Source organism: Coptis chinensis, chromosome 5 (assembly GCF_015680905.1).
Source record: "Coptis chinensis isolate HL-2020 chromosome 5, ASM1568090v1, whole genome shotgun sequence".
Classification (NCBI taxonomy): Eukaryota; Viridiplantae; Streptophyta; class Magnoliopsida; order Ranunculales; family Ranunculaceae; genus Coptis; species Coptis chinensis.
The window spans coordinates 65,644,051-65,660,589 of NC_141460.1; the positions used below are offsets into that span (position 1 = coordinate 65,644,051).

The 16,539-nt window shown below is 37.8% G+C and overlaps 3 protein-coding genes across 3 annotated transcripts; all 3 read right to left on the minus strand.

Annotated features, from left to right (window-relative positions):
- Positions 1-2,599: 2,599 nt before the first annotated feature.
- LOC147498387 (uncharacterized) lies at positions 2,600-4,087 on the minus strand. The gene is made up of 2 exons (XM_086559047.1): positions 3,429-4,087; positions 2,600-3,348 (listed from the first exon to the last, which is right to left on the minus strand). Exons 1-2 carry the CDS (start codon positions 3,555-3,557, stop codon positions 2,767-2,769), a joined length of 711 nt encoding a protein of 236 aa, XP_086415173.1. The 5' UTR covers positions 3,558-4,087; the 3' UTR covers positions 2,600-2,766.
- A 1,654-nt stretch (positions 4,088-5,741) lies between these two features.
- Positions 5,742-9,643, minus strand: LOC147498388 (uncharacterized). The gene is given in 3 exon segments (XM_086560384.1): positions 5,742-6,643; positions 7,517-7,744; positions 7,746-9,643. Coding segments are annotated over 2 exon segments (2,007 nt in total). The 5' UTR covers positions 9,600-9,643; the 3' UTR covers positions 5,742-6,643; positions 7,517-7,591.
- A 589-nt stretch (positions 9,644-10,232) lies between these two features.
- On the minus strand, positions 10,233-15,966 carry LOC147498389 (uncharacterized). The gene is made up of 7 exons (XM_086560385.1): positions 15,769-15,966; positions 14,932-15,297; positions 14,561-14,668; positions 11,788-11,949; positions 11,014-11,185; positions 10,588-10,661; positions 10,233-10,503 (listed from the first exon to the last, which is right to left on the minus strand). The coding sequence occupies exons 2-7, from the start codon at positions 15,214-15,216 to the stop codon at positions 10,423-10,425; spliced, it is 882 nt and encodes a 293-aa protein (XP_086416511.1). The 5' UTR covers positions 15,217-15,297; positions 15,769-15,966; the 3' UTR covers positions 10,233-10,422.
- Positions 15,967-16,539: the final 573 nt, after the last annotated feature.

Below are 16,539 nucleotides of genomic sequence, written 5' to 3' on the forward strand. Positions count from 1 at the left end.
TAATTGCTATCAAGTTTTCTACTCTCAATTCTATCGAAATAGAGTGGAGTAACAAATTCGTTCCACTCCTAGTTCTTTAGCATGGAATGATTTCTTACTTAACTAATCGGTCTTAAGTCTAGTGAGAGATTTACGAGGGGAATTCTATACTACGGTGTGGATTCAATTGACAAGTTACGAATAACGGAATGCTACGGAATACTTGAATGTGAATATAGATAAAGAATTAGAGGGGAAGTGAATCCACCTCAAATCCAACTTAATCACCTAGCATAGACTGTTGTAATCCAATTCTTACGTTCTTACGGTAAGAATTGCTCGTTCTAATCCCTAATTAGCATGCCATTTCTGCCAATTATAACTAGCATGTGAGGTCGTCCACCCATTCTCATGACGAAACACGACCTTCTAGAATGGAATAGACTCTACAACGACTCTACACTATACAACTAAGTTTTCATCAAGGCTTCATCAACCCCTTTAATGGAGGTTTTAGCCTTGATTCATCAAACCATTATTTCTCATTGAATTATAACTAAACATCATACCAAAATTCTAACTTGGCTAATCTAACTAACAATACTTCAATCTAATTTAACAACTCAGAAATGATACTCAACAAGAATTAAAATTAGATCTATAAATTGAAATGACAAAATCAAAATTGACAAACTAGCTATTTTATTTATCAAACTAATGAAGAACAATGATTCTAAAGATTAATCTAAAACAAGAATTGAAATGAACTAAACTTAATTTTATTTAATGAAAACTAGATCTAGAATTATCTATAGTTTTAGGTCTAACTAGCTACCATTAACAAAGGGCTAAGCTTTTGTTTTTATATGTTCAGATCCAAAAATCGTTCATGGGCTTGGAGCCATGTTTTGGGCCAAAGAATCAGGCCCAAAACCCAATACTTTCAGTCCAAAAATGCCTCTCAGCTGCAGTTGACGTCAACAGACTTTTCGTCCACTTCTACTCCTCTGATTGGGCCAAGGCTTGGACCATTGGAAAGCTCTTTCCGAGCCGGTCGTTTTGACATAAGGTAGACCCAATTCCGAGGTCTGAGTCCAAAGATACGGCCTTCGAAAGTTCTGCTGACTTTGTGTGTTGTTTCTTTCCGCGTTGACTTTGACTTTTCAGCTTTGACCGGGCTTTAGAAAGGCTTTGTCTTCTTGAATCTTGGCATTTAATCACAGAACTCCTTAGCAACCAACCATTGCTCCTTTATCTCATCAAAGTGGCATATTTCTGCACATAATTGACTTTGAAGCCTATAACGCATAAAAACACGTAATCAGTATTAACTCTTAATTATTACTCACATAATTGGTCTAAAAGTATGATTGTTACAGGGTTAAAACTACAGTTTTGGGCTCTTATCAGCTATACGAATGCTTGCTTATGGGATAACAGCTGATCTAGTAGATGATATGTTACATGTTGCTGAGCCAACTATTCATGAATGCATGCGCTATTTCTGTGATGGAATTATTAGAATTTTTGGAGGTAAATACTTGCGCAAACCAAATGCTGCAGATATTCAATGTTTACTTAAAGAGTCTGAGGAACGCAGATGGCCTGGAATGTTAGGAAGCATTGATTGCATGCACTAACAATGGAAGAATTGCCCATCCACGTGGCAAGGGTCTCACACTGGCCATAAGCATAAACCAACAGTGATTTTGGAGGCAGTTGCAGATCATGACGCGTGGATTTGGCATGTTTTTTTTTGAATTGTGGGTTCTCACAATGATCTTAATGTGCTTGACCGCTCACCAATATTTGATGATATAGTTAATGATGAAGTTATTCCTTGTAACTACAATGTGAATGGCCATCATTATGATATGGGCTATTACTTGGCTGACGATATTTATCCTAATTATGTCACCTTGATTCAAACAATTGCTAAACCGACTATTGCACAAGACAAATATTTTGCAAAGAAGCAAGAAGCTGCTAGAAAAGACATAGAGCGGGCGTTTGGTATATTACAGTCGCATTGGGATATTTTAGCGAATCCGTGCAGGTTATGGTATTTGGATAACATGGCTACTGTTATGAGGGCTTGCATCATTTTACACAATATGATTGTGGAAGATGAACGTGAAACGGATATCCCGCAGTATATTCCTGATTTGGAAATACCAAATAGAGAAGGTGCATCTGAAGATCAACGCCAATTTGTTCTATCTCGTTGGGCATCTGGCGTCGAGAGGGTTCGTTCAAAAGTTGTTCATGATAGATTAAAGAATGACTTGGTCGAGCATTTGTGGAGTAGGCGTGGGCGGTGTGGTCAGACTTGATTTCTATTTCTATTTGCACTTCATTTGGACTTTGTGTTTATTTATCGTTTCAATTTCTATATATTTGTGTTCCAAGTTTATTTCTATGTATTTGTGGTTTTATGAAAAGATTTGTGTATATGAGAATTTTGAAAATACAAAGTAGACTCTGCCGAATTTTTTTTACAATTATAAAAAGTATCAACTTTAAATTAAGGTAACCTAACTCAAATTAAAAGAAACTATTCAATTAAAGTACATTCTAATTAAAATCAAAATACAAACTCAAATTAAAATACGTCATTAATTAAAATACATAAATTAAAAGACAAATTAAAATACTTAAATTAAAAGACATACAAACTCAAATTAAAAGACATACAAACTCAAATTTAGACTATGCACTACTTTGACTACTACCAGTGATATTGCCAAGTCGATTTTTCATTTTTTGTAAAATTTCTGCCCTTTTGAGTTACCAAATTTCACGCTCGTCTTCGGGTAATCCTTCTAATTTCATTCTTAGTATTTTCGCATCATTTTCATCTTCTCGAACTCGAAGCGCATCTTTCTTCAATTGAAGTTTTTCTTTTTGGATTTGGAGCTTCCAATCCATCAAACTTTTCTTCAATTGAAGTTTTTCGAATTCCATCTCATCTTTCTTCAATTGTCTTTGAGCTTCCAATTCATAGCCTTCTTTGGTGGTTTTAGAAAGTTCCACCAGAAAATCATCAAGTTTCTTAACGGATTCCTCCAATTTAGAATCACATTCTTCTTTCTCTTTTTGCCCTCTTTTCTTATCTTCTTTCTTTCCAAGAGGCCTATCCTCAAGCCCGTGAACTTGGTGTGGATCATAATCCATTGGTTGAGTTGTCGCAGTTAATATTGGAACTGATGAACCTCCTTCCCCACTGTTTGACTTTGACTTTTTGGTGGGATACAAATCATTTCTCAACTGTAGCCTCTTCCATTTGGGTGAGACTTTCGTCATATTATAGCATTGCATCCACTTCCAAACCCCATTATGCATCACATATGCACTTATTGCTTCCTCAACCTACCAATTAAGCAAAAACTAAATTAGAATTAAAAAATATATTTGTGAATCAAAATAACAAATAAAAAGTAAATACTTACAATCATATTGTCATTATAGCCACTTGGAGGAGATGCTTGAATCTTAGAAAGAATAGCATGAAACTTGTTAATATTAGCTTGAATGAGAGTCCAATGGTGTTTCATGCCCGTCAAGTTGCGTTCGGTCATTCTTCCTAGATTTGTATGAAATGCATTTAGAATTCTAGCCCAAAAATCGTTCGACTTTTGTTCATTTCCTACTACACCATCTTGACTAACTTGTAGCTAACTATTAGTGAAAGCAACATCTTCTTCTTGTATCCATGAAACCCCTCTAGATTTTGATTTTGGTTCTTGACTAGTCATTGTTGTTTTAAGAGTAGAGAGTAGAGAGTAGAGAAAAGAAGTGAGTGTAAAACTATGGTTTGAGTGTTTCAATTTATAAGGTTAGAAAGATATAGTCGTTTTTTGCCCGTTGTTGTCATTGAGAGCACGCGGCTTTAGGAAAACCGCATCATAAAAGCCCATTTAGCGACCTAATCCCACGCGGTGTTGGTAAAACCGCATAAGTGATTTGATACAGCACCAAACCTAAAACCAAATATTGGCCGATTTGGTGTTTGGTTTAGTATTTTTTTGGTGTTTTCATCAACATGTAACTCCTAAAGTTGAAAAAACACCAAATTGTTGGAAATTTAGTGTTTGATGCTAGGTTGATATCACTCCTAAAGATGCTCTTAACTTCACATGCGCAGAAACTCTCTCCACGGTATGAGTGGCTTTCAATGCCACCCTATTGGTTGATGGACGTGCTGGAGGTCGAGAGAACTTATGTACACGCCAAGTTCATAAATATAAATAAATCTCGTTGATAAAAAAAATAATAAAAAAAATAAAAATAAATAAATAAAATAAAAGCTACAATCAGTCAAAAGTTAGATTCCATTGTGCAAAACTACAAATAAATATCACATTGGATACTCAAGCATTTGTCTCGACTCTGAAGCTCTAATGACAAATCCCATCAGTCAAATCATTTTCTTTTTCACATTAAAAATACACTATTCAAGAAATTGCTCGAGTGGGCTTGGGCCTACTGTTCAAAGACAATACAAGACTTTCAAGAACAATCCCACCCCGAATAGACCTGTCATTCTGTCAAGAAGGAAGTGCTTGCTTGCTCACTCACCTTGTTTCTGCAGTTCTTCATGATGGAGAACTCAAAACATCTTTACTTTTGAGTGCCCTATACTAAGCAAGTTTGGGCACGTGTAAAGAGAATGATCGAGCTCAATCCTAGTGTGTGTGCATCAACACCTGAATGGTGGACTTCAACATGAGAATTTGCAGGTAAACATCTTCGGAAGCAGAGATCACTAAAGCTATTGTGTGTGCTACTATCTTAGCCATAGGAAAGGGAAGAATAGCATAAGGTCCGAACATAAGCTCACAGTGAAGGTTATGTGTGCAAGAATATAAAAAAGGAAATGAAGACATACTTGCAATCAACTCTGAATAAGATTCCAGACACTTGCTGCTAGAGTACTAATAGATATAATTGTTATCAGTGTAACCTACAAACAGAAGATAACTATTTGGTGCTCCTGGTCCAACCTGATGCAGGTGTGTTGATGTTAAATACTAATGGGTCAGTTTCAGGGAATAACAATGGTTACGGTGGAATCAGTGGCGTAAATGGAGATGTTAAAATGACGTTTACAGGTAGTTTGAAGAAGAATTCTGCAATGTACTACGAATAAAAAACAGTTGAATTAGGACTGCATGGTGCACTGAATACGGGTGCTGACAGGATCGTAGTTGCTTCTGACTCCCTTGGTGCAGTCAGGGATATCACAGGGAGATGAAACTCCGTTGAACTGCTCAAATCAGTTGGTATCACTTTTTGTATTGGTACCACAGCTGACTAGTTGTCTGAAGTTATTGCTCTTGAATTTCATTAAAAGTCAAATTAAAAGTAGGCGGAGAAAGTCTACAGCAAGAAGAGTGGGAAAAAAAATTAAAAAAGAGGCTAATCTCGAGGACCACAAATCACCCTACATCCAAATACAAAACCCTATTCCACATCACCACAAAATACTCAAAAAGAGTGCTCCTAAACTTGTCTATAGTTTCCCCTTGATGATGCTGAAGGTAAAATATACTTGCGGCACTTTTGCTCCTTCATTAATCTAATACAGGTCAACCCCTTGTTTCTTCAAGTCAATTCCCCCCCAAAAACAATGGTTTGAGAACAAGCAACTTAATAATTTAAGTAATGCCAAATGCAAGCTATTTTTAGTACCTCGAGTCCAAAATGGATAATAGGCTAAAGCGTGCTGAAAAAAGTTACTTCTTACTTGAGAGCTCTTAACATCACACAAACTTTTTTTTTGACAAGTAATATTTATTGATTAGGATGAAAAAAGGATACAAATGTGAGAGAGAATCTCACTAACGGGGTATAGCCAGTTATGCACTAGAAGACCGCGACCTAAAGCCCGTTTTAAAGAACTCCTTTAAAACAATTATGTGCCCTATGGCGGCCCAAATACAAGCTCCCAACTAACTACCAAAACGCTAGCAAATGTGACATCATTGGCGAAAATTGCAGTTAGTCCACATGATCATCTTCATGTTCCCTTTCCATAATAGTCTGATTAGTGTCCAAATCATGCCCCTTAGTATTCTCAGTCCCACACTCCTTACTGTTATTTCCATGTATTTCCCCAAAAAGTTTTGCAAGGCCCTGTTCTTCCCATACCAGATGATATCCCCAAAGCCCCTGCTAATGGCACAACCATGTACTTGATTCAATCGCGAGAGTAGTCAGTGTTTTGGACAAATTCTACTCACAATAGCACCAACATTTCCTTCGATAAGATTTTCATTTCGCATCCTATGAATGCGATCATCGCGCACGGTATTGTCAATTGAGCCAGCCTCTGCCTCTGCCTCTGCCCCTGCAGTACCACTAATTGATAGCTCAGCACCACCACCTCGTGATACGTCACCAAAAACAGCACCACTGCATAGCTCAGTCTCACCCACTCCTTTGATAGCCACCTCACCGCCTTCCACAAAGCCCAACAACATCTGCATGTTATGCTCACTTGCCTCCAAAGTCTCAAACTCACTTGCCTCGCTCATGTTTTGCTCACCTTCATTGCTAGTTCTCCCTTCTAATTGTCCATTAAAGCCCATATCTACTGGATTGGTACCTTCTTCTATACCGCCAACAACCCCTGGAAGAGCATCAGCACCCACTATTGTTGTGACTGGTTCAAGAAGAGATAGTCGCATCACACAAACTAAACATGTATAAATGGCTTTTTCAGATAACTTGGATCACTTCTAGCCACATAGAGGCGGGCTGACGAGCCTTGACATGTTATCTAGAACAGTTGGTAATCATGAGATGAATTTCTTATGTAGGGACTCAAATTAAGAGTTGTACAACGAGATACCCAGGAATACCAGTCCATACTCCAGACAGACAGACAGGCAAAAAAAATCCCAAAAATAAAATAAAATCAAAGACATAGTATTCGTTCAGAGTCCTAAATCTCGAGGGTGTCAACATATGTACAGGACACCATAAGGAAAATTTAGTTTAGATACATAAAGGCAGTCCGCTTCAATAAAAAATGATTAATTTAACATAATATGAAAAAACATCATAAACTTCTGTAAAGCTAAAACCGAAAATTTTACAATCAATAGGGGTATAGCATACAGCACACTTCAATTGTCTGTTCAGTTAGTTACCAAAAAAAATTGTCTGTTCAGTTCAGTTCATGTCACAAAACTATGATAAAATTTCATTCCTAGAAAAACAAACTTAATTCAGCACAGCAATCTGATTCGTAATAGCCTAATTATAAAGGAAAAGGAACCTTAATTCCGTATGATCAAGAGGACATGCTGAAACATGATTTTGCATGAAACAAAGTAAGCAGATAAGATTACAACCATCGGGAAAATGCATTTAGGCAAATAACAATTCATTTGGCACTTGGTTTTTCGGAACCACACAAGTAAGAAATCAAAACCAAAAAGTAAAGTACAAGGTCAAATACACATTCTGATTGTAATTTCCTCAACAAATTTTAGGGGAGAAAAAAAGTACTCAACTTTCGTTTGCAATTTACCTCTGTCCAATAATGGCAATGGTTGTAATTTGTAAGACATACGACTGATACAAACATCAAAACGATTTAAAAGTGTCAAAACTGCTTCCTCTTGTTTCTAAAGATCTTGTCTCTGTTGACGTAAACAAAAAAGAAAGCGATGAAACCAAACCCTGCTATTGACAGCGAAGCCCAAGGAAAAGGAGGATCCTTAAAACATACAAGAGAGGCTTCCAACTCTTGTGATGCTTAAATAAACAAGGGAGTGAATGGCATATTCGTCATGATCAGAAGACCTAATGAAATACAAAGCCATCTCAAAATCATAATGAGACATTGCAGAGACTGCTTTTTCTAGCTTGTACTTGAGCAGATTCCACCTCTGCACAAACTCAGCGTGTTGACCTTTCCTAAGAAGGTACTGATATCCCCCATGAGCTGCTATCACCTCAAACACATCAAGAACCCTAGTAATAGTGTAATTCAAAGATGTCAACAGAACATTTCTGCGAGCTGCGTCCTTCTGTACAAACGACAACGATGAAGTCTCAGAAAATGGCCCGAATGGCGTTTGTCCAATACTCCATGTATAATCCACCAGTGTACTATTATGTCTAGGACTCCACAGCAAATGGGTTGGCGCGACTCCCCACATACTTTGTAGGATAGATCCTACTAGTGGCTTCACAAGCTCGCGTGTTTGTGTGATCACATGACGCCCATTGCAGCTATAATCACTCACTGTCTGAGTACTCTTAGTCCTTACCGCAATAACCATATCCTTAAAAGCAACAGACTGGTGGTACCGATCAAGCAGCATCAATTTATTCAAGTCCAAATCAAACACATACACAGGAATAACTCTACCAAACTCCTCGTCTAGAACGTTTGCTGCCTTCTTAATCTCATCTTGCGCATCAGAAAGTATCTGATGCAAACGTTTTGAATCCAAATACTCACTAACAATCAAAGTATAATTCTCAAACAAAAATCTCGACGTGTAGGAATTTACAGACCGCGAAATAGCATACGAACACACCGAACATTCCTCAAAACTCGCATCATAAGTCCTAAACTTGAAAGACTGATCACCCAACAATAACCCACCATTACTCACCTCATCCATAAACGTCCTCTCAACAGACTTCCAATCTAAACCACTCATATCCTTATTCTCAGCACCATGAACACGAATAAACTGAACAACAAGTAAATTCTCATATGTAACAGGTATTCTCAAAGAAGGAACTAAAAGTACCTGATAAGCACTCCAAACCAACGACGCCAAATCCGCTAACAACGTTTTCTGCGACTTGGGCCGTCCGTGTAAAGCAGCCAGTGGATGAAAGTCGCCTCTTGGAAGAACCCCATCACCCGATAAAGCCGGACCATAATCAACCGGCCCCGCGGCCAAATCAATCCAAATATACCTATCTTTCCCAGTCCAAACACTCCCTAAACACTTAGTAAACGACAAGGAAGAATCCCCAGTCCCATACTTATAAGCATAACCTCTCTCTTGAGAATTCAAGTTAAGTAAATAAACATATACTCCATTCACCCCTTTCTCTTTATCAAAATCTTCTTTCACAATACGGTCAACGACAGAATACAAAACGGAATGAAGAGTAGACCGTAGGAGAGTAGACGGAGTTTGATCGATTTGGGACTTAATGGTGTCGAAAAGAAGGGAAGACAGAGAAGGAGAGGAGTGTGAGATGTCTAAATGAAGAGAGTGTTTGATAGAAAGGTGGTGTGGATTAAAACCGATGATGTTGAAGTTATCAGAGAAAAGGGTATTGGAAATGAGGGAAGATAAAAGGGTGTGAGAATTTGAAGGGAAGGAACCAACTAGTTTTATGTGGAGTGGGATGGAGATTTGGAGAGAAGGGATGGTGGGTGTGGAGGAGAAGAGGGATTTTTTTAGGGAGGAGGAGAGAGAGAGGAAGGAGTCATTTGTGGCTTTTGGGTCTAGATGGGATTGGCTTGTTAGGAATGAGTCTAGGCCTAGGATTGGGAGGGTTTTGGCTGTGTGTGGGTTTAGGAATAGGAGGATTAGGAGGAGGACTGTGGTGGTGGTGATGCTGGTGCTGCTGATTGACATTTTTTTGTTTAGGGTTGGAGCATGATTTTTAGGACTTTTGGAGAGAAAATGAGTTTCAGTCAATGATATCTGGGCCTGGGCCATTATATTTAGTTATGGATTGTAGGCCCATTTAAAGTCAGAATTTGAAATTTATGGCATCGATTGGATTGTGATTTTGGGTCAACAGATGTGAAGAATTCTTTTACTAGTAAACTGCATAGCAGGTGAAGAAGAGGGAGCGGAGATTGACAGGGAGAGAGAGGGCGGGATTTACAGAGGAGATTGAGAGGGAGAGATTGAGAGGAGAGGGATGAATAGGAGAAGATGAGGACCCAACCAAGTAACATTTTGGGCCACCTTACCCCCCTCTCCCAAAATGTTAAAAACCAATCACGGACAAGTTTCCACACACTCCCTCAACTCCACTACTTGGTGATAATAAAGTACCAAATTTGATTTGTCCCTTGTACGCTGTTACTCCCCATTATAAAATCTGGAACGTGCTCAATGGATAAGCGAAATAGCAAACACTACACAGGTGGATCGTTGCAAATTGTTAAACATGCTCTGACGTTGATGGCTGAAAAATCAGCATCTCAAAACAACAGCACTAGTATGAGCACTAAATTATATCCAACATATCTCCACAAGTAAGGTTTGAATGAGGTTATCAACTATAAATTGGAACTTTTATGGCGAGCTCATCAGTAAACATATACCACATAATTGACATTTCATGTTACTAAAATGAATTCATCAAAACTCATGAGCTCAGAACTTAATAAGCAGAAGTAATTCATATCATGGAGCAGAAGAAGCTACAGATCAGCAGAAAATATGTTCATCCACGAGATACTTGCTTCATGAACCCCTGCAATGAGCTGCCTATGCCAACACCAACAGCTTCTGCCAAATACTTTGCCTACAAAGACTTGTCATCATGTCAGCATTCACAAATTAAAGCAGTGCCCATAATAACAAACATAATGAGATGTAGTGAGATTACCTCTTGAACAGTCTTTCCCAGATCATATGCATCTTTAACTCGATTGTTCAAGAAAGACCACGTATCTCGAAAACCTATCATTCAAAACCAGGTATAGATAACGGTTCAGTTGAGGTATACACAAATGAAGATTACTTTACACAGTTCCAGAGGGGGTGTAAACTAATCAGATCCTTCTTTAACAAATACTTGTTAAGCCAGATCCACACTATCTACTATTGCACTTAGCTGAAAACATACAAGTCTTCATTGCAAGAGTTTAATCCTCATACAAAAAACCATACGCAAATAGTAGAAAAGAGCACCCACAATTTACCCTCTGCTTGATCATCCAGACATTGGTGTCACCATATAGTCCAGTTATGCACCAAGCATGTCCAGTCGAAAAAGAATAAACTAAAATCACACCAGTAAAGAGGATATTACCTGGTGACTTATCAGTCAGCATGTAAATCTCTGTTGCAGAATATAGTCCTCCAAGGGCAGTGCGCTTCAGATACCAATCGACATCTGAGGCCTGATCACCGGCAGCATGCCAAATTTCATCAACCAACATCGCTCGCTGTTTGAAACTTGTTGGGATATTTTGGGGTAGAGCCTGATAAAAAAAAAATTAAAAAAATAGTGGAATTTTAGCTTTGAACATACGACTTTTAGCCATATTAATTTGGAAAGCACATAAACTCAGAAGTTTTCATGAATCATTGAAGTTTGTATTTTTAAAAAAGATGATATCATGTAGCCTTATACCCTTCTAGATAATCTTATAGGATAACATGAATTAAATGTATAACATTTTCTCATAATTGAGGGTATTCAGTCCTACATGGGCCCGTTCCTGGACACAGCAACCTATATAAGTAGGACACGGGGACACAGCTAATCATAAACAAATATGATTATTCTTTAGTCACAACTAATTCGTGGGCTCAAGACCTTACAAGTTGTCTCCTTACAAAAACAAATAACTATGAAAGAGGCATCTCATGGAGTTGTAACTATGTAAATTTATTATTTTCTTACTCTTTTAGGGTCTAGAAGAAACCCTAGCTAGAAATCGTATGCACAACGTATCCGTGTGTCTGACACGAGTAACCGAGTGTTTGTGTGTCCGACACAGATTGTTTTAACAATATGGAGTGTCCATGTTACAAAGGTAGTACAGCTTGTAGCTTCACAAGACAGGATCTCATCAGACACCTGAATGCTTAGTGCTTGAGGCCACTTGGCTATGTAAGGAGCCTGCATCTCCAGCCGAATCCGAATGAGCTTTGCAATCCGCTCACTTTGTATCCGGTTTTTCAAATCCTCTTCCACGTCAATTCTGTCGATCAGTTTTTGTAGGCAGTCATCCATAAAATACTGGAACAACAAATTGAAGAAGTCACATAAAAAGAATATGTAACAGCCTTATTTCAACAAGGTATTCAAGTTCATCCCTCAAACTTCAAGTGCCTCTGAAAAGTGCATTTAAGAAAACAAATTACGAACAGGAAAAAAGAAGATACAGAAAATGAATATCAACAAGAACCAGATGCGTTACTTCCATTCATGAGTCATGACAAGACTCCAGTAAAACTAATCAAACAAGAAAAGAGTAGAGAGAGAGAAACAGAAACTTCAGCAATGCTTATATTTTATAAATTAAGAATTATATGATATTTAATGGAAGGTAGAGAAGCACAGAATTATTTGTCACCAAGTCAGTCATACAAACGACATCAATATGACTTCAATACTAGAACCGAAGTTCAGTAGACACCTACTGTTCCTACATATCTATACTCTTCTTTTTTAATTTTGTGGGCAAGAGATAGTTAACTTTTACTCCCGTTTCCAGTTTGACAATTGTCACAGCGTAACGTCAAAATCTTGCCTGCTTATCACCTTAAAACTCCAATGATGACCAAAAAACATCTATTTAAAGAAGCCATTGATCTGGCAACATACGTATCCTAAATCTCCAACTCTAATGATCATACTCTTAGGGAGTTATATAACTCTTTGAAGTTTAATCAACGGGTAGGGGTCTGTCTCAACCCCATAACCATTTCAAAAAAAAAGGTGTCCTAAATCTCCAACTCTTAGTGAATTATGACCAAGAAATATGATCGTAGCACACAACCACTGCACATAATTTCCAGTAATGGCAACTCTAACATCACACTAGGCTAGCACATAACCCTAGAAATTTGTCATGGTTAGACAGCAAATAAAAGTGTTTGACCAATGAAAAAAACAGATGAGAAAATGCCAACAGTCCATAGAAACGCATGGACTTAAAATTCTAACTATAATCACAAACAACTGCAGAAATCTCGAGCTAAAATGTCTCGTAACCACAAAACTCTACTCAGGAAAGTATCTGAAATCCCATGGCATCAAAAACTCTAACTGTGGAAGCACATATTCGTTGCAATCTCCAGCCACAACAGTCCTTGTCCTAAGAGTTCCACTCGTGGCTTCTTATGGCCTCTTCAGTATCTCAAGAATGCAAATTGGTAATCACTTGTTGGAAAAATATTGTTTATCGACTTTACCCTACACGCAAGGGAATCTCTACATTTGTTATCAAGTAATGCTGAAAACATGTCTAGATTTTTTTTCATGTGTAGCTCTGTTGGGATGTCAAGAATCAAGATCTTCATCATGTTATGATGACTGATCAATTACAATCTGATTCAGAAAACTGATCCAGCTCTCACCTAAGCAGCCTTTCCAGCATGCATATTTAGACCTTGCATCACTTCAAGTTACAGCATCCACATCTCAAAGGAGTCCAACAAAAACGTCAACCACCTAAAAAGTGCCGAAAAAGCTTACGCTACACACAGCCAAACAGCTAGAGCCAATCACAACATATCCAAACCTAGAAATTGGTCCCATCTAAACACAAATATCTCAAAATGACAATTTCTAAACACCTTAGACTGTTGAGATAAGAGGGCTTTGAGAGACATAATGTGCTACTGTGGAGGAGCACATTAAAAGATTTTTTAGTGAATTAGCTATCCAATTGCATATATATGAATTGTTCACAAGAAAAAAGTGCATTCCTACTTTGGACCACCTGACAGTGAAACGTTCTAGTCAGTTTCTACTTACCAGGATCTACTTAACCTTAGTATCGATCCAAAGCCCTCTGTGAATCCAAACTCATACACAGCTTTCCAAATTAGACGGTAGAAATAAAAGTCATCCTCAACAAAAGTTCCTTGACTATTCTTCTGATTCGTAACTGGCCAGGAGAAATTGCTTATGGTATGGGGGACGTATAATGGATACTCACAATATCACTTAGCTTCTGTTCCACTTTAGCAATGCGTTAAAACTTAATTATTTTGTGGATCTTCGGTTCTAAGGATCTTGGGACATGGGATTAAGCGTATAAAGAGCTTTAAAGGGAGTAGCCATCCGTATTCCTAACCACCCTATCATAGAATTCAGAGGAACACATATACAAAATGTACCATCCCTAATAAGTCCATGGCGTTCTTTGCTAAAGCAGGAAAAGCAGACCCAGGTATCGACCTTGCAAGATCATCATTACTCCATATGCTAGAAGCCTGAAAAGGATTTACGTCTCAACTAAGGTCCATCAAGTCAATGTAAGAAAAAGCAGAACAAGGACCTACATTATATAGGCGGTTTCCAGGAGCCCACTGATCAAGCCTAGGAGGTTTGGGCCAGAAAAGGATTTTCGTTACACATACCTCCAGTGGCTAATGTAAAATAGGTTCTATAAAATTGGGGATAACACATGCAGAGGCTACCCTGGAAAGGAACTGCGACTCATCATTTACCAGAAAAAGACAACAAGTTTATCAAATCAACGTACGTCGTAAGATAAGCATTTAACTCTATTTTCATGGCAGCATTAGTAATTCATATGACCATTGTTCATCACGCAAGCAAATAGATTGCATGTTTGTATGCAGCAAAAAGTATGATATTAACAAAAAAACTTTAATACCTCAACAAGTGTTGCTTCTTTCCTGGGAAATGATCCAATTATTGCAGGAGAAACCCCAACCTCTTTTGCCCCTGCAATCATTGCTGCTTCACTCCATCCCAACCTTACCTAATCCAAAATATCAAACCATGAGATTATTTCCCTATCCCTAGTATGAGGAGCCAAACGTATCAAGACAAAATTCTGCTATTCCAATTAGTTTGACACAAAATATTTGTAGTACCTCTACTAATACTGACAATAACAATAATGAATAAATAAATTTTTACCAACGAATGATCATATTTAAAATCATAAGCCAGTGATCAGACCTAAGTATTCGTGATCCCGAAAAGCAGAAGAATACACAAACAATAAAGGGATGGACCAACCACATGACGAAGAGCTGCTTGAAGAACTTGAGCTTGCTCGTCTTCGTATTCAACTCCTCTTCCCCGTTCTCCTTCTCTAAAGCTTTGATCTCCATGGCGATGAGCCTCTTCTTCTGTTTGAGTATGTGTTGTTGAAGAAGCTATTGTTTCCTCATTTTGGTGAGAGAAATGAGGACTGGAGTCAGTTGAGAAACGAGAAGAGATGGGAGGGAGAGCCAGGAAACGAAGACTACTGGTATTACGGCACAATGGAACAACGAGACGTTTCACCACTATTCGATTCATATTTTACTCTCAGGGACAGAAAAAGGGGAAAGTCTGTAATAAGTTGGTTCTAAGGTGAAAGAAAAGATTTGCTTTTGCCACCTGTATTTTCCAAGAAAACATGATAATCCCATTAGATATGCTTAATTGAAGGTTTTTGCTCAGTCTACCGGCATGAACAAAATAGCATTCAAATGATTCAAATAGTAAAAGCAAAAAAAATTTAATGTTTGCTTTGCTTGTTTTCCCAAGTCACATTGACCCATATGGAAAACACATAACCATATTCTCAGTGTTACCTATTAATAAATCTTGCCATTCCAGCTAATGGAAACTAACTGACAATTGACACACAGATACGTCATACCTTTTCGGTGTCCGACATACCATCTTAAAAGCACTTTTGCTTCCCGACTTCTATCACTATACATTTTTTAATATGGAGTTTATTTTCTTCTCTAGACATTAGCTTATTCTTATCATTGTAAGTCATGATTAATACCAGAGAAAAATGCTAAACTATGGAATCAAAAATTGGGTAAGCATGGAAATAAAAGAAGAACGATAGAATACCTGAAATTAAAACACGATAATGTTGGATTAACAGGGTTTTTCGTTCTAGAATGAGGTTCCGAGAAATTTTGGGAGAAAACTCGTGTACGTGGCAAACTTTAGGGGAAGAACTTTCGTTGCACGGAAGCAGCCAAGCCAAGAGTTGCACAGATGCAAACTACAAATCAGCTGGGTCTGGGCGTTGGGACCTTTTTGGCCACTATATGCTACGAGTGGGTCGAATAAGTAGGTCAATAATTACTCTTTTTCGAAGGGTGATCTTGGACATACCCAACAAAACACTCCCGTACTCCATAACTAACATAAATTTTTGAAATACCCCAATAACCGACTAAATCCAATAATATCTCCCAAATAAATTTGGGGTATTTCCAATAGGAGTACAAAATAAAATAAAAAAATAAAAATAACAACCACTCTTTTTGGTACCCGCCTGTTTTGAGTGAAAGTTTCTTTCGCACTCTTTTTCTTCGTAAACGCACTTTTTTTTTTCGTAAACCCAGAGTTTCTCTAAAGCTATACTATAAAAGAACTCGTGGATGATCTTGTAGAAGAAATACATTTGTTACTGTTTCAAGTCATATACAATTTACTTTCTAATTTCTATGTAAACATCTTTCCAATTTTTCCCAGCAAGTCATTTTGTGGTGTTTTGATATAACTTGTCTTTTTTTCCAGATCTTTTGGGCAATTTCGATATACCTCAAGGCAGTTGCAATTCTTCCCCAATTAGTTTTGCTACAAAGAAGCGAAAAATGTGGATAATCTAAC

Coding starts and splice junctions, on each gene's coding strand:
- LOC147498387 (XM_086559047.1), bottom strand. CDS start 3,557: ATGACCGAACGCAACTTGACGGGCATGAAACACCATTGGACTCTCATT. Junction 3,349..3,428: donor GCTATAATGACAATATGATT/GTAAGTATTTAC, acceptor CTTAATTGGTAG/GTTGAGGAAGCAATAAGTGC.
- LOC147498389 (XM_086560385.1), bottom strand. CDS start 15,216: ATGAATCGAATAGTGGTGAAACGTCTCGTTGTTCCATTGTGCCGTAAT. Junction 11,950..14,560: donor AAGAAGCAACACTTGTTGAG/GTATTAAAGTTT, acceptor TTGTTGTTCCAG/TATTTTATGGATGACTGCCT. Junction 10,504..10,587: donor TGGGAAAGACTGTTCAAGAG/GTAATCTCACTA, acceptor AAGTCTTTGTAG/GCAAAGTATTTGGCAGAAGC.